Source organism: Symphalangus syndactylus, chromosome 1, assembly GCF_028878055.3.
Source record: "Symphalangus syndactylus isolate Jambi chromosome 1, NHGRI_mSymSyn1-v2.1_pri, whole genome shotgun sequence".
Taxonomy (NCBI): Eukaryota; Metazoa; Chordata; class Mammalia; order Primates; family Hylobatidae; genus Symphalangus; species Symphalangus syndactylus.
Genome location: NC_072423.2, coordinates 68,871,775 through 68,895,068, shown reverse-complemented (window position 1 = coordinate 68,895,068; position 23,294 = coordinate 68,871,775). Strand labels below are relative to the sequence as shown.

General features: G+C 41.0%; 1 protein-coding gene across 4 annotated transcripts in view; it reads left to right on the top strand.

Annotated features, from left to right (window-relative positions):
* LPIN2 (lipin 2) overlaps positions 1 to 23,294 on the top strand; it is a 103,076-nt gene that overhangs the window by 29,274 nt on the left and 50,508 nt on the right. The window contains exon 1 of one of the 4 annotated variants that reach the window (XM_055237045.2): positions 1,788 to 2,186. The exons of 1 other annotated variant lie outside the window; for it this stretch is intronic. In XM_055237045.2, the coding sequence (XP_055093020.2) occupies positions 2,085 to 2,186 (102 nt within the window). In that variant the 5' untranslated portion in view covers positions 1,788 to 2,084. Of the gene's footprint in view, positions 1 to 1,787; positions 2,187 to 13,669; positions 13,917 to 23,294 lie in introns of those variants that run through there. 2 more of the 4 variants (XM_055237046.2, XM_055237073.2) reach the window with 2 other exon arrangements.

The following is a 23,294-nucleotide window of genomic DNA, read 5'->3' as shown; positions in this document are numbered from 1 at the left end:
CTTGACATAACACAAAAAAGCACTGAACCAGAAACTGGGAGGCTTCTTGTCCTGGCACCTTTGCTGACCAGTTGGGTGACATTGGGCTAATTGCCTGACCTCTTTCTGGGCCTCAGTTTCCTCACATTTAAAATGGATATGGTTTTTGTCTTTCTTCTTTCCACCCTCCTTACAGTTTTCCCCTTCTCCCGCTATCCAGTTGAATATTTTCTCATCTCTTCTACATTTTATTTCCTCTGCCCCTGTAACTTTCCTTTTTTTCACCTTCTTAGGTTTCTATTTAATCTCCCTTTCTCCTGCTAGCCTCCCCTTCTTGCTGACCTCTGGCTTCTTCCATTTTTCTCCACTGGCAGCGCCCCAATATCCGGTTTTTATCACTACCATCTGATGCCAAGGATCCTGAACTGCAGTAGATCATGGATGAAGAGATTTAAATTTTTATTTATTGCATAAAATTTAGACCATAAAAACCTAAACAGTTCTCTTCTGGAAGTAGGAGTTTGTGTACATGATGTGTATTGAATTAGATCACAAGCAACTGGGCACTTTGGTGTACTGCAGGCCCACGATACTATGCTGGGCTAGAAGGCAAGCAGGAAAACATGCTGCATGCAAGATAAGTTTTGCCATTTCTAATTTTGGTGAAATTGGTTTTTAATTCTGCCACTTAACGTTTTTATTATATGAACCTTGGTGGTGTGTTACTCTATTAAGCATCACCAAACACCTATTACTTGGTCAAACATTTGAAAATTTTGTCTTATGTGAAGTTTAGATGCAGAGAAAAAGGTTTAATGTGAAGATTAAATGGATGTGGATCGGCTAGTATATTGTTGATGAATTAACTAAATACGTTAAAGGAATGATGAACAATCCAGTTGTCCTCAGTTCTTCCTTACCTATAACTTGCCTGAATGTCCTTTTCCCCACCTTGTTCTCAAGATTGTCTTGGGGCCTTAGAGCAGCATTGTCCAATAGAAATAAAATGTGAGCCACATGTGTAATTTCAAATTTTCTAGTAACCACATTTTGAAAAGTGGAAAAAGAAAAAACTAGGTAAAGGTAAATGTAATATCTTATTTAACTCAGTATATCCAAAATATCCTTTAAACATGTAGTATATATTAGAAATTATGAGATTATTTTATTCTCTTTTCATTCTTAGTTTTGGAAATCCAGTGTGTATTTTACACTTGGAGCACATTGCAGTTGGTGCTGGCCTGATTGCCAGTGCTCAGTAGCCACATGTGGCTAATGGCTATTTGTGATGAACAGCACAATCCTAGACAATGGTATGAAAAAAATAGCATATCTTAATTCAGAAATCTAATATGTTTGTCCATGTGAGTTAAGTGTGTTTGCGGTTTTTAGAAAAATTCAGTTAAAATTACTATGTGTTGACTTACTGAGAACTGCCAAGGAAATACCAGGAATGTTTGAATTTTACAATGTTGCATTATCATATTCTTGAAATCAAATAAATTCTGCTTGTTATATACAGTGCTGAGCAGGATATCTCCCAAAATTGTGAAAATACCTTGGGTCACACCAGTCTGACAAAGGAAAAGTGTTCAGTAGTTGGGCTCTTGGAGGCATGTAATCTGGCTGACTTTGGGAAGCTCCCTGCTGCTCGGAAAATGTCTGTAAATTACTTTCCTTACATGATTAGCTTACATAAGATCACTCTCCTTATGTATAGTAGCTGTTTTTATTTCTAAAAAATGAGGATGTGATTGGTTTAGAGAATCATTAACTCAATCCCTGTCCTGTGTGATGGAAGCTGCAGTGGCCATCATGTGATTGGGCAGGTCTTGGTGCCTATCAGTGTAAACACATGGCACAACCTGTCCCATGCCCCTGCTTATCTCCTTTGGGGAGAAGGGGTTGAGGTATTTTGAGCAAATCTCATTGGTAAACTTGTGTATGCATTGCTTTTTTTTTTTTTTTTAAGAAACATTTCCTTTCAGTTTTAGCCATATAACTGTGTCTGCAAGCAGTTTGTACTCAGTTTGTCAAGAGAGCAGCTTTCTGTTTTGATTATACACCTTCATCTCTGAAAAAAGACATGCTAGTTAAATTTCAAGATGTTTTACTTAGAAGATGATAAGGAAGATGAGGAGGTTTGTAAAGGCTCATTAAATAAAACTCAAGATATTTACCATGACAAGTCCCCTCCTGGTATCCTGGTGAGTTACATCTCCCAATGTCCCTGCTCCCTTCCCTGCTTGCTCAATCTGGACACTACTGAGAGACGAGGGGATGGCACCCACCAAAAGAAAAAGACTAATGCCCTTTCTTAGGAAAATGTAATGTTGTAGTGAATTTTATTAACTTCTAAGTGTTACGTTGAACAGAAATCTTTGGCTACCTGCCCTCCTGCATTTACTGTGCCATCTTTCTACTGTCTCTATTTGTTATTTAACAAAAGACTTTTTTTCCTAGGAAAAAAAATGAAGTTGCTGTTTTAAACTGAGAATTTTTAAAAATTATGTTTCAAAAATAATATATTTGGTTTCACATTCTCTGCATTTAAGTGTAGTAGTAAAAATCATATAAAAGTGTTACAGTTTTTGTTGGCCTAGCCACAATTTTTGGAATGATAAACTAATATTTTGAAGCTGACGTTGTATTTGGATATATGAGAGAGAGTGGCTGCAGTTACTTTCTTCTGTGATCATAAACAAGAAATTTTTGTAAGCTTGAAATATGTGGGGAAAATATAAATTGTATGAACTTGTTTAATCCAGAGTTTTCTCTCTTGTTACTAGATATGACTTAGAACAAGTTATATAAGCTCAGTGTAAGTCCCAGAAATCTGCATTAAGGAAACAAAATCAAGTGACTCGAGGACAGTGTAACTCTACCTGTGGAAGCTTTCCTTTAAAAATAATAGGAAGGAAACACTATTTTCAAGGTTATTTTTTAAAATTAAGGATGGACATTTTTATGAAAACAAGCATAAAATCAATGAGACAAAAATTAGTTTGTAAAATCTGTGGCTCATAATCTGATTTTAGTTTTAAGGTTATACAAATGTTTATTATCTTTAAAAATGTTATCACACTCTGCTTTTTGCTTTTGGATCTGTTAGTAAAAGTGTACTTGTTCAGAGTTCTCAGGAACTAATGGAAAGACGTGGTTTGAATATGAATGGAAGAGTCAGGTGCTACCAAGGGAGGCAGTTTGCTTTTGAAATCAACATTGTAATGTTATAGAATGTATACACATATTGGCTTACTCAACATTTGTTGTAAAGGTCAGAAGGGAGAATAGAGAACCTTGCTGACTTTTTACGAAATACTTTAAACATTCATATATTAAGTAGCACTAACACACATAAACTGTCCCTCACAGGAAGTTCTTAAGACTTGTGTCTGCTGGTATTTTCCAGAAAGAGGTCAAGGGGTGTTTGCTTAGGCTGCATTTTATTAACGGTCCCGTTTTATGTTGCCATTAGAACATTGAAGTCTAATGAGTCACCTCCCTGTCCCATGAGAAACATGAGTTTTCTTAATGCTAACGTTTGGGATAAGGATCTGATATCTGCTTAGTAGCATGTAATGATTATATAGGAGTTTGACTTTATAACCTGGGTGTGTGTGGTGAGAGGGAGAATCCTGGTTTTCAGGGTCCAGGCCTTCTATGACCTGAACACTCCTTACAAGTCACATCCTTTCTGGGCACCCCTCTTGTAAGGTGACAGTTTCAGTTTTGAAAGAGTCTTTCCTCATGGTTTTGTGATTTAGGAATATAAATTTATCATCTCATAATTTAGAAAACCTCATGAGATTTCTATGCTTTGTTAGAAATCGAGGTGGGCGGATCACGAGGTCAGGAGATCGAGACCACGGTGAAACCCCGTCTCTACTAAAAATACAAAAAAATTAGCCGGGCATGGTGACGGGCGCTTGTAGTCCCAGCTACTCGGAGAGGCTGAGGCAGGAGAATGGCGTGAACCCGGGAGGCGGAGCTTGCAGTGAGCCGAGATTGCGCCACTGCACTCCAGCCTAGGCGACAGAGCGAGACCCCGTCTCAAAAAAAAAAAAAAAAAAAGAAATTGGGAAATTTCAAAGATGATTGTTTCATATTTTTTGAAACACATGAAGACAATACCTTTATCTGCTAAGGAAAAAGCTAAATTATTTTATATTCAAATACTCTGAAGTCCCAGAAGAATCTACTGGCCATATTTTCACCCCATTTAGGGCAGAATATACTACAGGAGTTCTTAGCCAAACTTGTAATCCTCAGAAATGCTTATAGAATTGGAGCTTTTCTGCAGTTGAGAGCTGGGGGGGACTCTAGAGGTCACCTGACTATTCTTGTTAGAGAGAACCCCCGGCACAGAGCCCAGACCTCTTCTCCGGCGGAAGTGAGACTTGATCTTGGGTCTTCACATCCTCACCAGCTGCAGGGGACTCCAGGAAGCCCTGAGGGCAATGCCCCTCAATCCTCATCTCTGTGAGCTATTTATCAAAGAACCAGGGCACCTCTGGTTGATGCCAAAAAGCTCAACCAGATTTAATAACACAAACAGTGGTTGGAGGTGGCAAGTCACCCTGTAGGTGGGGCACATGATATGAGGCAGAGTGCTTCATGCTAAGTTAGGAAACCCTGAGTCCACCCAGGATTTGGGGTGGGGCTGAGGTTGGTGGTGGGGAACCCTACCCATAACACATTGTCATTACTGATTGTTGCCCAGGTTCCTAGGACAACTCTAGGTGAACAAGTCTAAAACTAATTATGTTCCTCCAGTCTAGCATGGCCAGTGTTCAGAAAAGTAATTATTTAATTGAGTGGAATTTTATTTCCTCATAGAAATAATGTTGCTGTACCTAACTGTCTCATAATTAGCCAGAGAACTCAACCAGAGTTCCGAGTCTTATAACAAGGGGGAAGAAGGGCTAATGCAAGAATTTCCTCTTTCTTTCTGGATAAGGGCCAAGTTTCACCAAAATTTTTGAGACAAACATTTTCTGAGTTCCATTTTCAAAGCCATGTTTTAGCTCCCACTCTCCACAGCTAATAACTTTGGGCTTGAAAATGATACCTTTCCTCTCTCCTAACTCCCCTAAGTTTTAGGAGTGTTTGTGCTCTTGCCACTGAGCTGTGAATGGGTGATGGTTCCTTAAGCGCTGCAGAAGTAGCTGCATTGGAGGGAGAGGATTCTGGTAAACCTACAGGTGTGCTTTGGTAGGCTCACTAGCCAAGTGACAGTGTGCACTGAAATGAAAACTCTGAGGCCTGCTAAGAGGATATATTGGGGGATCATACAAGATTACTGGTTAGGCAGTTTGGGGGAGTAAATTCTCTAAAAGTCTTTGTTTTCAAAGCATGCTCACCACAGATGAGCTCAGGAATTTGGGGGAGAGTAGTTTTGGGATTGTGGACATGAATATGTTTTGGCTATTTGAAAATTATTTATTATTCATTTTTATATTTATGCCCCCATCTGTTTTCAGTGAGGAAGGACTTAGAAATAGTTTACAGTTAAAACATACATGCACACAGACTGCCTTCACACACACTGTATATTACATAGCTAAGCCTATTAATGTAGAGGAAACAAAATTGTCTTCATTTAGCAAATATTTATTGTGCTACAACTGAGTCCAGTAGATGCATGTAAATCAATTTTTTTTTGTTTGCCTTCACTAATATGTCTGAATTTTTTGCTGCTCTGGGTTTATGAATAACACAGCTGGGCAGATATCCAGCAAATGGCTATATGAATGCTACCATGTTGAGTTTGCCTGGATGCTTGGTCCTGATTACACGCTCGGCATACTCAGTTCGTTAGAGTGCCTGGTGAGCCCTGTATTGTAGATGTGATCCAGGTGTAGTCTTCGTGCGTTGGGAAAACACACCTTAGTTACCACTGTGCCTTTAGATGTCTCAAAAAGTCAGGCTGCTGGCCTGGCCTAGAGGAGATGGACACAACTCTGAAAGGATCTGAATAAAAATCTCGGTTGGGCATGGTGGCTCACACCTGTAATCCTGCACTTTGGGAGGCCCAGGCAGGCAGATCACTTGAGGCCAGGAAGTGAGGCAGGAAAGGAACAGGAACTACTACACCTTTCTTCAGCTCTGTTCACTGTCAAGAAAACAAGAGGGTTTGGGAGTCATTCCACGCACCTGTGGTCCTGAGACACAGCTTGAGATGTGCTACATTCTGGGATCGATCATTTGGAGGCTTTCAAAAGTACTTGCACTAGAATCTGCAGATGGGGAGGCCTGGTCATGAGGATTCCCCAAGCACCTTAGTGACTCCAACATGCACTGGGGGTGAGAAGCGAGCCCCAAGGACGGTGATGCCCACATCTGACTCATCACTGAGTCAATCTCTATGGAGCGTTCAAAAGAAAATACAGATTTCCCAGACAGACTGAAGCAGAATTGAAGGCAGTAGTGGAGGCCAAGAATAACTGTTTTGTTTAGTTTTGAAAATGAAACTACAGACTTTATTCAGATTCTTCTTACCAATGTCCTTTTTCTGCTCCAGAACCCAGCCTTACCTTGAATTGTCCTGTCTCCTTAGTCTCTTCCAATCGTGACAGTTCTTTAGTCTTTGCTTTTGATGACCTTGATGTTTTGATGAGCACTGGTCAGATATTTTGTTGAATTTGTCTCTACTTCGGTTTGTCTGATGTTGTCTCATAATTAGATTGAGGTCGTGTGTTTTTGGTCAAAATACCTCAGAAGTCCTTTTCAATGAGTCATACCAGGAGTCCCTGAAGTCAGTGTGTCTTAAGTTTTCCCAATCACTTGATTATGGTGGTGTCTTCCGGGTTTCTCTAATATAGAGTTAAAATTTTTTCCTTTTGTAATGAATGTGTATCTTGGGGAAAATACTTTGAGGCTATCCAGACATCTTGTTTATCTTGTTTCTCTTTCAACTTCTTTTTTTTTTTTTCTTTAAAGACAGAATCTTGCTCCGTTGCCCAGGCTGGAGTGCAGTGGCGCAGTCTTGGCTCACTGCAGCCTCCACCTCCCGACTTCAAGCAGTTCTCCTGCCTCAGCCTCCTGAATAGCTGAGACTACAGGTGCCACCACTCCCGGCTTCTTTTTGTATTTTTAGTAGAGAGGGTTTCATCATGTTGGTCAGGCTGGTCTTGAACTCTTGACCTCAAGTGATCCACCTGCCTTCACCTCCCAAAGTGTTGGGATTACAGGCATAAGCCACCGAGCCCGGCCTCTCCTCAAACTTTTTCTTCTATTTTTACCATCCATTGTTGGATCTTGCCTTTCATAAATAATGCTGTGATATATTCCGATAGTGAGTTTCTAGTTTCCTCATTTTTTCTTCATTAATTAGAATTCATCTGTAAGAGCTGTCATTTCTCACTTATATATTAATTTATTGTATCAGTGAGGACTCAAGAATATTTTATTCAACTGATGATAATCTAGTAATCCTATTTTGTTGCTCAGATTGTCCTGTGTTCAGCTCTTGGGAGTATACTCCTGTTTTTTCTCTGACATATGCTTGCTCTTGATTTTGAGCATTTCCCAGTCTCTGGCTCCACAAGATGCTCCAGCATTATCTTGTATTTTCCTGCCCACAGCCGTAGAATGAATCAACCACTTCTCCAAGCAGCCCTGGTTCCTTTTATTGGAGAAAGATATTTAGAAAGCAAGATCTGAGCCATAGATGGGCACACTGTTTTGAGAGTATCCTTGATTCTAGGTCCTCTTCATAGAGAGTTAGGATATTTGAGTGTGTTTTCTAGCTCAGGTATAAACACATCAGTGCTTGTGCATCTAGTTACCTGTGTATATACTTTAAAACCATGGGTTCATACCGAGACCTCCAATTCCAGCCCAACACCACAGGGTTCATTTTAGCCTACCTCTGTAGGAAGTTTTATTTTTAGAAGCTTTCCCAGGTGTTTATGATTTTTTTTTTTTTTTTTTTTTTTGAGACACGGTCTCACTGCCACCCAGTCCGGAGTGCAGTGTAGGAGGCAACCTCTGCCTCCCAGGCTCAAGCAGTCCTTTCGCCTCAGCCTTCAAAGGAGCTAGGACCTCAGGCACGTGGCACCACACCTGGCTAATTTTTGTATTTTTTTGTGGAGACTGTTTTGCCACGTTGCCCAGGCTGGTCTTGAACTCCTGGGCTCAAGTGATCTGCCTGCCTTAGCCTCCCAAAATGCTGGGAATACAGACTTGAGCCACCACACCCAGCCCCAGCTGTTTATGATTAATTAGACTTGGGGAACGATGACTTCTGGGTGTATATCTGTGGATCCAAGGGCTCCTACGGCTTAGTTAAGTACTCTTAGTTAATGAACAGTCTGTTCCATGGTGCAGTATCGTTTTCCATAACTGGGTAATCATCATTTCTTCTTATACTAAAAAGAATTTTTATGTCACTCCTAGCTAGCTCTCATTAGTAAAGTAAGTCCCCTGTTTTGTGTGGGAAATGGTAGTTTTCATGGCTAGTATGCTTATAAACATTTGTCAGAGAAATTGAGCACACCTCAGGAAATGTTTAGTGGGTTGAATGCCCAGGGAGGCTGTTAAACATTTTAAAAAACATATAGACAATTCACCCAAACAAATGACAGAAAGGCTCAGGATTCCACTAAAACCAAATTTATTTTAATCCTTGAGTTATCTTCTTTTTGCTAAGGCAGTCTACATTGTTTTTTCCATGTGTAGCTTGCTTTCTAAAGCAGGTGCTCTGTCAGACTTCTTGATAAGAAGCCCTTCAACCCCGGTTATTGAGAGTACTGACTGTGAACTTTGGGCCTGCATATGCTTGTTAATTTAGTAGCTGTCACCATAGCTACAGGAGTTGCAATGGTAGTCCATCTGGCTTGTTCTTACCCTCATTTACTAGGATACCATATGATACAGGTTGAGGGACCTTCAACCCAGGGTATTAACATAATTAGGACAAGTAATTACTTGACATTTTAAACTTGTCCTAATTGTGTTAATGTTAACTGTGATATTAACTAAAGTTCTTTGATGGGTGAGAGAGGATGAGATGGGAGATAAAGGGGATGAGCAAAGTTTAACATGTCCTTCCCTAGACATAGAACCTATAGTAATATATTACTTTGTTTCCAGTCTGGGGCTGTAATTTTGATGGTGGAAGAATCGTACAAATTCCTGACTTCTAGGTCAGTGTGTAAATAGAAAAAACTTCTGATAGAGTTGGAGTGTTTCAAAAGAAATTTTATCCCACCAATGTCAGTGATAGTCAACCCTGAAAGTACTACGCATGGCTTCTAGAGCAACCTGCTAAAATTGTGTGCCTTTTGTATGTGGAATTAAGCCAAATAATTAGATTTCCTGGCTTATTTTAGAGTTGCTTATGGTTATCAATAGTCGCCATCAAAATAGGTTAACTACACAATTCTTTTAGGTGGTTTAGGATAAGGACATACCCCTTAAAACACGCTTTTATGATCATAATGTAATCGTATCTGTAAGACTACTCGTAATAAAAAGCTTGGCTAGGTGTGGAATCCCAGCACTTTGGGAGGCAGAGGTGGGTGGATCACCTGAGGTGAGGAGTTCGAGACCAGCCTGACCAACATGGAGAAACCCCGCCGTCTCTACTAAAAATACAAAATTAGCTGGGCGTGGTGGCGCACCCCTGTAGTCCCAGCTACTTGAGAGGCTGAGGCAGGAGAATCACTTGAACCCGGGAGGCAGAGGTTGCAGTGAGCTGAGATTGCACCATTGCACTCCAGCCTGGGCAACAAGAGTAAAACTCCATCTCAAAAAAAAAGGCTTAAGATTTTTCATGTATGGTAGCATATGGAAGAATCATCATAGCCTTCTAAAGGCCTTTATGAAATTCCTACCCACACATAGCCTGAAAATTCCATAAATTTTTAGGAGCTGTTTTAGGTTTCAGTGAAGTGAGCATGGGTATTTAAGATGGACATACCAGGGCTTTTGTCAGGTCATGTCTCTGCGTAACTGCTTGACTATAGATAAGTTGCTTCTCTCAGCCTCAGTTTTCTTATTAGTACAATGAATATAACATTTACCTCACCTAGTTGTGAGGATTAAATCAGATGAGGTATGTAAAATGGCATTTGGGGTTTAAACATTTTTGTTTTGTTTTGTTTGAGTCAGGATCTTGCTCTGTTGCCTAGGCTGGAGTGCAGTGGCACAAACACTACAGCCTTCACTACCCTGGCTCAGGCGTTCTCTCCCACCTCAGCCTCCGGAGTATCTGGGACTACAGGCATGCGCCACCACACCCAACTAATTTTTTTAAAAAATTCTATGTAGAGGTGGAGTCTCCTTACATTGCCCAGGCTGCTCTCCAACTCGTGGGCTCAAGTAATTCTTCTGCCTTGGCCTCCCAAAGTGCTGGGATTACAAGTGTGAGCCAACGCACTCAGCCTAAAATGGCAATTGGAAGGGGTAAGTTAGTGCCCTCTCCACTTTTTCCCCCATCACCTCCGTGTAACTAACATTAGGAAGAATAATGAGTAAAACATCTGAATTATAGCTTATGTAATTTGTTGAGGATATACAATGTTTAAAAAGTTAAGACCATGAGAAAATGAATTTGAATTTTCACCAGTATAGAGGTGAATTTACATTTTAAGCAAATCCCACATGTGAAAATCCAAACTTAAAAAACAGTTACATTATTTTACAAAGGAAGGATTTCTCTAATAACAGGCTCCCCCAAGGACACTGGAGATACCTTAAAAACAATACCAGTAAAAGGCCAGGCGCGGTGGCTCACGCCTGTTAATCCCAGCACTTTGGGAGGCTGAGGTGGGCGGATCACGAGGTCAGGAGATCGAGACCATCCTGGCTAACATGGTGAAACCCCATCTCTACTAAAAAATACAAAAAAGTTAGCCGGGTGTGGTGGCGGGCGCCTGTAATCCCAGCTACTGAGGAGGCTGAGGAATAAGAATGGTGTGAACCTGGGAGGCAGAGATTGCGCCACTGCACTCCAGCCTGGGCCACAGAGCAAGACTCCGTCTCAAAAAAACCAGCAACAACAACAAAAAAAAACAATGCCGGTAAAATCAACTTTGTAAAAAGATATCTTAGCAATCCCGTTTTAAAATATCCAAGTGAAATGAAATTATGTTCACACAAATGCCTGTACACAAATGTTTATAGTACAGAATGAGCATCCCTAATCCAAAAATCTGAAATCCAAAATGCTCTAAAATCCAAAACTCTCTGATGCCACAAGTGGAAAATTCCACACTTGCCCTGGTGATAGGTCCCAGTTGAGATGCAGTTAAAGCTTTGTTTCGTGTGCAAAATTAATTGAAAATATTTTCTATAATTACCTTCAGCCTATGTGTTTAAGGTGTATATGAAACATAAATGAATTTTATGTTTGGACTTGGGTCATTATGTATATGCAGATATTCCAAAATCTGAAAATATCCAAAATTCAAAACATTTCTGGTCCTGAGCATTTTGGATAAGGGGGATACTCAACCTGTAGTTTTATTTGTAATTTCCAAAACCTGGAAACAACCCAGATATCTTCTAGCTAGTGAATGGATAAACATTTGATACATCCATACAGTGGGGTACTACTTAACAGGGAACAGACTACTGATACATGCAGCAATATTGATTGTCACATGGACTGTGCTAAGCTAAAGAAGCCAGAATCCAAAGGTACATACTGTATGGTTCCATTTATATGATATTCCAGAGACGGCAAGACTAGGGACAGAAAGCAGATCAGTGATTGGCATGGGTGGGGAAGTGGGATTGACTCCAAATGGGTTTGGGCATTTTGGAGAGCAGTCTGATTGATCTGTATCTTGACTATAGTGGTGGCTACAGCAATGTGTGGTCACAACTAACAACTGTACACTACAAAAGGGTTAATTTTACTATCTGTAAAGTGTATTGCTTTTTTTTTTGTTTTAAGAAAAATCTATTTTGAATAGTTCAAGGTACAGCTGTTTGTAATCTTAAAACTTCATAGCAAAATTGGCATGAACATTTAGCTGGAATTTTTTCTGTGCTGATAGGTATAACCATTACACAAAGGTTAACTTAAGTAATAGTTTAATATCTTTCATTATTAATTATAAACAGAATGTTGAACTGATTACAGTTCTTAATGATTTTACTTCTTGCATTTCTCTGTAGTTGCCAGTCAGGTTAAATGTTGCCTGTAACAGCATCTGTCACCTCATGTACAGAGGTCAAAACTGGGCATATTTTAGCCTTGATGGAAACAGACAAGAATTAAATTACCAGAAAGCTTCATGACAAGGTCTTATTTTCATTTTGGGAAATGAAGGGAGAAGCATTAAAGAGAAATGTGGAAACAGGAACCATTTAGTTTTTCAGAGCTATGGTAGTTCGAAACAAGTTTGGCCATGTGAGTGTTGTCAGGGCTGAGGAGGGGAGTGGGGCCCCCTTTTGGGTATATGCTGCTTACTATTTTAGGATCTCCTTAAGCCACACATGTTATTTTGAAATTTAACGGTAAAATTGAACATTAGTTTTTCTTGCTCTGTACCAGGTTCTATTGCTGAAGAAAATTCATGTTCTGGTACATTATCGAGCACAGGAAAATTAAACTGTTGTTTCCAGCCATTTTCCTTAAAGGCTCTGCTCTGTAGCATAATTATATTGGGCATTTTCATAAAAGTCAGCTGACTAGTAGACAATGGATAACTTTGTGGTTGTGTTTTGTTTTCCGTAATAATCTATAGTTACGGCACCCTTGCTTCTGCCTCGGCTGACTTCACACTGACTTCCTCTGACGACCAGCAGTCTCTGCTGCAAGTTACTGCTGGGCTGCTCAGTATTCCCCAGAATGATCTACATGGTGTCATTTGTTCTCACGGGGATATTTTTAGATTCACCCATCCTGAGGCGGTGTCATTTTTGTCACTGACATAGACTAGATTTATGCAAGTTTTTCTCTGTGAGGTCTTCAGCAGCTTCTGGAGGAAAGTATTGGTTCTGAACACATGGGCATTGCTTTTGGGACTTTGGGTTAACTTCCACCATGGATTTCTTTTTTTTTTTTTTTTTTTTTTGATACGGAGTTTCACTCTGTCGCCCAGGCTGTAATGCAGTGGCGCGATCTTAGCTCACTGCAACCTCCGCCTCTTGGGTTCAAGCGATTCTCGTGTCTCGGCCTCCTGAGTAGCTGGGATTACAGGTGCCCACCACCATGCCTGGCTAATTTTTGTATTTTTAGTAGAGAGTTTCACCATGTTGGCTAGGCTGGTCTCAAATTCCTGACCTCAGGTGATCCACCCATCTCGGCCCCCAAAGTGCTGGGATTACAGGCGTGAGCCACCGCACCCGGCCTGGTTTTGTTTTGTTTTGTTTCCCTCTGTGCATGGTTATATGTATCTTCACTTACCTCTTGAATTTTACTCTAAGTCAGTGAGATAAAACACAACACTGTGTATATTTCTCCCTCTCCTTGCTGATTCTGTTCACTAGGTCTTGCATTCATTCATTCATTTATTCATTGGTCCACTCATTGATCCAAAACCACTTATTTTTTTTTTTTTTTTTTTTTTTTTGAGACGGAGTCTCGCTCTGTCGCCCAGGCTGGAGTGCAGTGGCACAATCTCGGCTCGCTGCAAGCTCCGCCTCCCGGATTCACGCCATTCTCCTGCCTCAGCCTCTCCGAGTAGCTGGGACTACAGGCGCCCGCCACCACGCCCGGCTAATTTTTTTGTATTTTTAGTAGAGACGGGGTTTCACCGTGGTCTCGATCTCCTGACCTCGTGATCCGCCTGCCTCGGCCTCCGAAAGTGCTGGGATTACAAGCGTGAGCCACCGCGCCCGGCCATCAAAACCACTTATTAAGAACCTACTATTGCTAGGCACTGTGCCAAGCTTTCAGGAAACAGTGAAGCTTGCGGGACTTTTCCCTTCTTTACCAGAACTCAAGAGTTTGAAGGTGGCCTAAATGTTCATGCTGCGTGGTGAGTGCTGTGGTAGGGAGAGGGCAGGGGGCCTTGGGCACTCACAGCAACAGATCCCATCTTGTCACCTCTGCTTTCTTCTCAGCCACTGAGTCCACACATCCTCCCCCATCATCTTTTTGATCTTTGCCATTGTGCTCTGGGGATTCACAATCTGTTGTGGATGTACGTTCCTTTTTGATCCCACTTCCTCCTTACCCAGGAAACCTGAAACATCCTTGCTCCTCTTACGAAATACTAGATTAAGATGAAAACTGGTATTGGCTTTTGAAGAATTGTCCAGAAAATTATTGGGCCAATGACTGGGGTGGGTAGAAGATGGGGGCTGGTAATTTTTGAAGATGAACTAGGTGATGTTTATGGTCCTTCCTTAAGTTATACCTGCTGAAAAGCTGAAGTAGACACTGTCGTTGAGTAAAGGTCTGGGCCGCCACTGGGAGAGAAGGTGCATTGCTATACTAGGAAAGCATCTTCCCTTTTCTGAGCCCTACTCAGTCCAACAAAGCAGTTCATCTGTTTATAGAAAGTGAGTGTGTTGAAATCATCATAGAGAAGTGAACTCAGTGAGCAGAAGTCTCAGCTTTCAGATTCCCTCAAAGGAAATAACATGGTGACAGATCCAAAAATCCTAATTTAAAACTTACCAGCCCTGAGAACTAAGCTTAAGGCCAGCTTCATATTTTCTCATTTTTAAAACATTAAAAATTGTTTTTCTTAATAGATTAAGTTGTTAAGTAGAATAAAGTGTTATCTGGGTTACATTTGAAGCATGTTCTTGCTAGTTTTGCCAGGCTGATATTTGCAGGAGGGTGTTTTAGGGCTCTAGGTGGCTTTATCCAGTCAGGATCTAGCCTGATTTAAGTCCTTTGTTGGCAACATTGGAAATGGACTCTGAACAACCACGCAAAGAAACTTAACTGGCTCATCATTCAGAGAGATGCCAAGAGAGCAAGAGCCAGGGCCACCTGGGGTGTCAGTGTTCCAAGCTGGTGGGCCTTCTGCATCCCAGGTGGCCCAGCCCTCCCAGTCTTGGGTGGCCTTGGCTCTGCATACACGTTTCATGAATATCTGTTTGGGCCAGATGTCTCCCACCCCTGTCAGCCAGCAGATACCAAGGCCTGGGTCCCATATTATAGACATGGCTACTGGGGGCTCACCCTTGTGTTTCGGTGCTTCTCTGAGCACTGAAATCATTGAAATCCAGGGAGCCCTGTTTTTACCTTCAGATCTAGCCATTGCCTTATGTGTCTGTTTAAATTCCCAAACAGAAATATTGAATTAGAAAATCCCCTCTTCTTACTTACATATCCCAAAGGTTGATATTGAGTAATATTTGGTTGTAATTGTGGAAGGGGTCCTTAGGAAAGCAGTCTTCCCAGGCCGGAATTTCTGAGTTTTTTGACAGAAGCACTGCCAGTTCTAGAATTTAAGTATCATAAAATAATCAGGTCAGCTGTCATTAAAATGTCTAAAATTCTATTACTATCTATTGCTTCCACTTCTGATCCACACTTAACAGACCTTGACATCTTTATACGACAGGATGTGAACTTGAGCCCATAACAACTTAGTCTTCGTAACAAACTTAATCAGGCTTAGGAGAAAGTTCTTGCAACAGAGCCTAGAGTTAGTTCCCAAGCTTGGGTGTCTGTCAGAATCATGGGTAACCGATTTTTAAGACCTCATTTCCAGCTTTTTATGTAGTAGGTCTGGGTTGGGGTTCAGGAACGTGTATTTGTTTTTATCCCCCTTTCCCATATTTTTCATGAATGAACCTACATTCTTAAGCACCAAAACTTTGATTCTATTGCAGACAGTCCAGGGACCACTCTTTGAGAAATACTGACCTAGAGTGTGCTTCTTGCCAGTTTTCCTCATTTAGTGGGGAAAAAGAAGTTAGATATGAAAACCTCCCTGACTGTGACTTCAAACAGTGGAGGTGATGGGGTTGCTCTGATTTAGAAAGACAGAGTTCGTGATCTACAGGGAATTGACTAGAACCTCAGATCCTCCAAGGCACACCTCATCCTGACTAAATCTCATTCTCTCAGGAGGGAGTCCTCTGAGGCCCAACACCAGCTCAGAAAGATTCAAAAACTCCCTGTGTTTTTTCTCTGTAAAAGACAAAGGACAGGACAATTCCCAAGGCTCAGAGCCTTTGTGTAGTCAGTTTTCTGTTGAACTGATTTTGGAAGTAGCACAAAGTAGCAAGAGCTCTTACTTTTACATGGAACTATGCTTCCCTAACCTGGCTCATCTTCGTAATTAGTTCTTAAGCTTTAAAACAGTGAGAAATTTGCATTTTTTAAAACCACCCAGAATGATTTTCATGTACACAAACTTTTGAAGCAGTGTGGTAGTAAGTAATGTTAAGTTCAACCTTGATAGGAAGTTGCCCACCAGGTCTACTCTTTTTATTTCCATATCTCTAAATTGGTTCATGCAACAGAATTTACTGAATGCCACCTATGTGCCAGAGGTATTTCTAGCTGTCTAGAAATTGTGGCATGGTCCTCACCAGTTTCTTTGCCCTTAGCATCTACCCTTAGTCAGTCATCAAGACTGATTCTCAGCTCCCTGTGTGTCTCTTCTGCTGTAGAGCTGTGCGGTCTCTTGCCTGAATTTGTTGTGGTGACTTCTGGAGTAGTCTGTCCGCCTTTAGCTACCTCTTCTCTAGTTCTTCCTCCCCCTGTGACCTAATCCTGTCGCTTCCCTGAACAGAAGCACTGATTGCACCCATTGCCCACATGATAAACTTGCACAGGGTCCAAGGCCTTGCGTCATCTCACTTTTGTCTCTCAAACTTAGCACACTTTCCCATAAGCTGTTCTCTCTGCCTGGGACTGCCCACTGGGAACTTTCCTTCCTTAATCTGTTCAGCCCTTTACACATACTTCCACTTCTAGAACAAATATTTTCTGCTGCGTGAAGCCTTACCTAACTCTCCCAAGTAGATTTTTTCTCTTTTTGTTCTCTAGTCTTCCTAACAGTCTCCCAAATAGCATTATCATAAGGGATTATATAAGACAGTATTTGTTATATCTCTTTCAAGAACCAGGGTCCTCTGAGAGTGGATGAGGGCAGAATTTTGTTTATCTTCATAGGGACTTACTGTAGTGACTGGCATGAAATAGGTGCTTAATTTTGACTGCGTGAAAACTAAACTGTACCAGAAACAGGCCAGTATAATGGGCATCTTTTTTTGTGATTGTTTCTGAGTTAGACCTGTAGGGGGATTACATCGAGAGCCTTTCCCGGGTAAGGCTTCTTCGAGATTTCCTTTTTCATTGTGATGAAAAAGCTGTCTGGATACTTGGTGTATTCAGGAAGTTTGCTGGGAGGCACTGGGTTTTTGTTTACAGAGTCTGTACAGGGACTAAATCGTCCTAGAAATGAAGGAGAACACTTTGACCAGTCACCCTACACTGCCGGGGCAGCAGGAGACCCGCTGTGTTCTTGAGGAGACATTCGGGGCTCTTTCTCCACTGAAGGTCTAGGAGCAGTGAGTGTTAGATGCTCAGCTGTCAGCACTTCTCATGGGCCGTCTTAGCTTCAGGGAGACCGCATGGGCTTTAATGGACCATCTATTTTGTGCTCCTAGGGGTAGGCCAGGTTGTTCCTTGTGCGGCTGCTATTTTCTATTTCTTGTTTTATAAAGTGGGAATTTAAAGATAGCTAATATAAAATAATACAAAACCAAAGAAACAAATTGGCATTCTACTATGACGGGGAAAAGAAATAACCAGGAAGTACAAAGTAAGGCATTTGCTTGAATTTAAATGTCCGAGAACAGCTTCCCCTCGGAAAGGCTGGAATCCCCGTCAGGGCTTGGCGTCGGGAGTCTGTGGCCCTGCTTTCAACTTATCCTAGACTGCGCTGTGTTGTATACTTTTCCTTTCTTCTGTCTAGCTAGGTTGTAACCTCCTTTCGTTCTTTGTAATCCCTTAGCATCTGGTGGGTACACTGTAAATGTTTTGTAAAATGTTTTTTTTTTTTTATTATTATACTTTAAGTTTTAGGGTACATGTGCACAATGTGCAGGTTTGTTACATATGTATCTATGTGCCATGTTGTTTTGCTGTACCCGTTAACTCGTCATTTAGCATTAGGTATATCTCCTAATGCTGTCCCTCCCCCCTCCCCCCAACCCACAACAGTCCCCGGAGTGTGATGTTCCCCTTCCTGTGTCCATGAGTTCTCATTGTTCAATTCCCAACTATGAGTGAGAACATGCGGTGTTTGGTTTTTTGTCCTTGTGATAGCTTACTGAGAATGATGTTTTCCAATTTCATCCATGTCCCTACAAAGGACATGAACTCATCATTTTTTATGGCTGCATAGTATTCCATGGTGTATATGTGCCACATTTTCTTAATCCAGTCTATTGTTGTTGGACATTTGGGTTGGTTCCAAGTCTTTGCTATTGTGAATAGTGCCGCAATAAACATACATGTGCATGTGTCTTTATAGCAGCATGATTTATAGTCCTTTGGGTATATACCCAGTAATGGGATGGCTGGGTCAAATGGTATTTCTAGTTCTAGATCCCTGAGGAATCGCCACACTGACTTCCACAATGGTTGAACTAGTTTACAGTCTCACCAACAGTGTAAAAGTGTTCCTATTTCTTCACATCCTCTCCAGCACCTGTTGTTTCCTGACTTTTTAATGATGGCCATTCTAACTGGTGTGAGATGGTATCTCATTGTGGTTTTGATTTGCATTTCTCTGATGGCCAGTGATGATGAGCATTTTTTCATGTGTTTTTTGGCTGCATAAATGTCTTCTTTTGAGAAGTGTCTGTTCATGTCCTTCACCCACTTTTTGATGGGGTTGTTTGTTTTTTTCTTGTAAATTTGAGTTCATTGTAGGTTCTGGATATTAGCCCTTTGTCAGATGAGTAGGTTGCAAAAATTTTCTCCCATTCTGTAGGTTGCCTGTTCACTCTGATGGTAGTTTCTTTTGCTGTGCAGAAGCTCTTTAGTTTAATGAGATCCCATTTGTCAATTTTGGCTTTTGTTGCCATTGCTTTTGGTGTTTTAGACATGAAGTCCTTGCCCATGTCTATGTCCTGAATGGTATTGCCTAGGTTTTCTTGTAGGATTTTAATGGTTTTAGGTCTAACATTTAAGTCTTTAATCCATCTTGAATTAATTTTTGTATAAGGTGTAAGGAAGGGATCCAGTTTCAGCTTTCTACATATGGCTAAGCAGTTTCCCCAGCACCATTTATTAAATAGGGAATCCTTTCCCCATTTCTTGTTTTTGTCAGGTTTGTCAAAGATCAGATAGTTGTAGATATGCGGCATCATTTCTGAGGGCTCTGTTCTGTTCCATTGATCTATGTCTCAGTTGTGGTACCAGTACCATGCTGTTTTGGTTACTGTAGCCTTGTAGTATAGTTTGAAGTCAGGTAGTGTGATGCCTCCAGCTTTGTCCTTTTGGCTTAGGATTGACTTGACGATGCGGGCTCTTTTTTGGTTCCATATGAACTTTAAAGTAGTTTTTTCCAATTCTGTGAAGAAAGTCATTGGTAGCTTGATGGGGATGGCATTGAATCTATAAATTACCTTGGGCAGTATGGCCATTTTCACGATATTGATTCTTCCAACCCATGAGCATGGAATGTTCTTCCATTTGTTTGTATCCTCTTTGATTTCATTGAGCAGTGGTTTGTAGTTCTCCTTGAAGAGGTCCTTCACAACCCTTGTAAGTTGGATTCCTAGGTATTTTATTCTCTTTGAAGCAATTGTGAATGGGAGTTCACTCATGATTTGGCTCTCTGTTTGTCTGTTATTAGTGTACAAGAATACTTGTGATTTTTGTACATCGATTTTGTATCCTGAGACTTTGCTGAAGTTGCTAATCAGCTTAAGGAGATTTTGGGCTGAGACAATGGGGTTTTCTAGATATACAATCATGTCATCTGCAAACAGGGACAATTTGACTTCCTCTTTTCCTAATTGAATACCCCTTACTTCCTTCTCCTGCCTGATTGCCCTGGCCAGAACTTCCAACACTATGTTGAATAGGAGTGGTGAGAGAGGGCATCCCTGTCGTGCCAGTTTTCAAAGGGAATGCTTTCAGTTTTTGCCCATTCAGTATGATATTGGCTGTGGGCTTGTCATAGATAGCTTTTATTATTTTGAAATACGTCCCATCAATACCTAATTTATTGAGCGTTTTTAACATGAAGGGTTGTTGAATTTTGTCAAAGGCCTTTTCTGCATCTATTGAGATAATCATGTGGTTTTTGTCTTTGTTTCTGTTTATATGCTGGATTACATTTATTGATTTGCATATGTTGAACCAGCCTTGCATCCCAGGGATGAAGCCCACTTGATCATGGTGTATAAGCTTTTTGATGTGCTGCTGGATTTGGTTTGCCAGTATTTTATTGAGGATTTTTGCATCAATGTTCATCAAGCATATTGGTCTGAAATTCTCTTTTTTGGTTATGTCTCTGCCAGGCTTTGGTATCAGGATGATGCTGGCCTCATAAAATGTGTTAGGGAGGATTCCCTCTTTTTCTATTGATTGGAATAGTTTCAGAAGAAATGGTACCAGTTCCTCCTTGTACCTCTGGTAGAATTCAGCTGTGAATCCATCAGGTCCTGGACTCTTTTTGGTTGGTAAGCTATTGATTATTGCCACAATTTCAGAGCCTGTTATTGGTCTATTCAGAGATTCAGCTTCTTCCTGGTTTAGTCTTGGGAGGGTGTATTTGTCGAGGAATTTATCCATTTCTTCTAGATTTTCTAGTTTATTTGCATAGAGGTGTTTGTAGTATTCTCTGATGGTAGATTGTATTTCTGTGGGATCGGTGGTGATATCCCCTTTTTCATTTTTTATTGCATCTATTTGATTCTTCTCTCTTTTCTTCTTTATTAGTCTTGCTAGTGGTCTATCAATTTTGTTGATCTTTTCAAAAAACCAGCTCCTGGATTCATTAATTTTTTGAAGGGTTTTTTGTGTCTCTATTTCCTTCAGTTCTGCTCTGATTTTAGTTATTTCTAGCCTTCTGCTAGCTTTTGAGTGTGTTTGCTCTTGCTTTTCCAGTTCTTTTAATTGTGATGTTAGGGTGTCAATTTTGGATCTTTCCTGCTTTCTCTTGTGGGCATTTAGTGCTATAAATTTCCCTCTACACACTGCTTTGAATGTGTCCCAGAGATTCTGGTATGTTGTGTCTCTGTTCTCATTGGTTTCAAAGAACATCTTTATTTCTGCCTTCATTTCATTATGTACCCAGTAGTCATTCAGGAGCAGGTTGTTCAGTTTCCATGTAGTTGAGCAGTTTTGAGTGAGTTTCTTAATCCTGAGTTCTAGTTTGATTGCACTGTGGTCTGAGAGACAGTTTGTTATAATTTCTGTTCTTTTACATTTGCTGAGGAGAGCTTTACTTCCAACTATGTGGTCAATTTTGGAATAGGTGTGGTGTGGTGCTGAAAAAAATGTATATTCTGTTGATTTGGGGTGGAGAGTTCTGTAGATGTCTATTAGGTCCACTTTGTGCAGAGCTGAGTTCAATTCCTGGATATCCTTGTTAACTTTCTGTCTCGTTGATCTGTCTAGTGTTGGCAGTGGGGTTTTAAAATCTCCCATTATTATTGTGTGGGAGTTTAAGTCCCTTTGAAGGTCACTCAGGGCTTGCTTTATGAATCTGGCTGCTCCTGTGTTGGGTGCATATATATTTAGGATAGTTAGCTCTTCTTGTTGAATTGATCCCTTTACCATTATGTAATGGCCTTCTTTGTCTCTTTTGATCTTTGTTGGTTTAAAGTCTATTTTGTCAGAGACCAGGATTGCAACCCCTGCCTTTTTTTGTTTTCCATTTGCTTGATAGATCTTCCTCCAGCCCTTTATTTTGAGTTTATGTGTATCTCTGCACATGAGATGGGTTTCCTGAATACAGCACACTGATGGGTCTTGACTCCTTATCCAGTTTGCCAGTCTATGTCTTTTAATTGGAGCATTTAGCCCATTTACATTTAAAGTTAATATTGTTATGTGTGAATTTGATCCTGTCATGATGTTAGTTGGTTATTTTGCTCGTTAGTTGATGCAGTTTCTTCCTAGCCTCGATGGTCTTTACAATTTGGCATGTTTTTGCAGGGGCTGGAACCGGTTGTTACTTTCCATGTTTAGTGCTTCCTTCAGGAGCTCTTTTAGGGCAGGCCTGGTGGTGACAGAATCACTCAGCATTTGCTTGTCTGTAAAGTATTTTATTTCTCCTTCACTTATGAAGCTTAGTTTGGCTGGATATGAAATTCTGGGTTGAAAATTCTTTTCTTTAAGAATGTTGAATATCGGCCCCCAGTCTCTTCTGGCTTGTAGAGTTTCTGCTGAGAGATCAGCTGTTAGTCTGATGGGCTTCCCTTTGTGGGTAACCCGACCTTTCTCTCTGGCCGCCCTTAACATTTTTTCCTTCATTTCAACTTTGGTGAATCTGACAATTATGTGTCTTGGAGTTGCTCTTCTCGAGGAGTATCTTTGTGGCGTTCTCTGTATTTCCTGAATCTGAATGTTGGCCTGTTTTGTAAAATGTTGACTCGGTTAAGCACCTACACGTTGTGGGCAAGCCCCTGGAGGACTGTCACCCCCTGCCCTCTCTGACCGGGGAGAAGCTTGCAGCAGCTGCTGCTGTGGGTACCTTTGCTGTTTCATCACTTACTTTTGGGGGAAGTTTTTACCCTCCAGAATCCCCCCCAGATTCATATTGGCCACCTCTAGGTTACTCTGGGATTCTTGGAGAAAACCATAGGGATTTAGTATAACCTGAGTTCAGCCCTCAGATTTTTTTTGGCCTCAGGGACACCACATCACTTTGAGACCCAATGATTTAAGCCATGGGTCAGAGGTAGTAGAGAAAGTTGGGACCCTGAGTATAGGTAGAACTGGGTTCTAGTGAATGGTAGACACCTCTTATATCAATCTCAAATTTATAATGAAATTAATAATGCCTGCTAGCATAACCTACATTCTCTTTTTGAAAATCAAATGAGGTATGCTTGAGGAAGTTCTTGAAAAATATTACATGCTAATCAAATGCAAACTGTAATCATGGGTGTCCTGAAGGAGTTTGGTCCAGGAGCACAGGGGCAAGCTGGAATGTTTACCTACATCCTAGGTAACAGTGTCCTGTTGTCTATTTCCTGAAGCATCTTGTGTCTCTCTTGCCTCCTAGCATACGCCTCATGTCCATGAGCAGAAAGTTAGCTGCAATGGCATGTTCTTTGGTAAAAGCTGTTTTAACCTCTGTCCACAAGCCTCACGACATGTGGCGCTCCCAGGAGTCTGCTTTGTAACACTGGACCATGGTCCAGCGGGAGGGTTAATAGTAGTGGTGTGAGGAGACTTGGAGGGTGAGTATGGCTTCTTT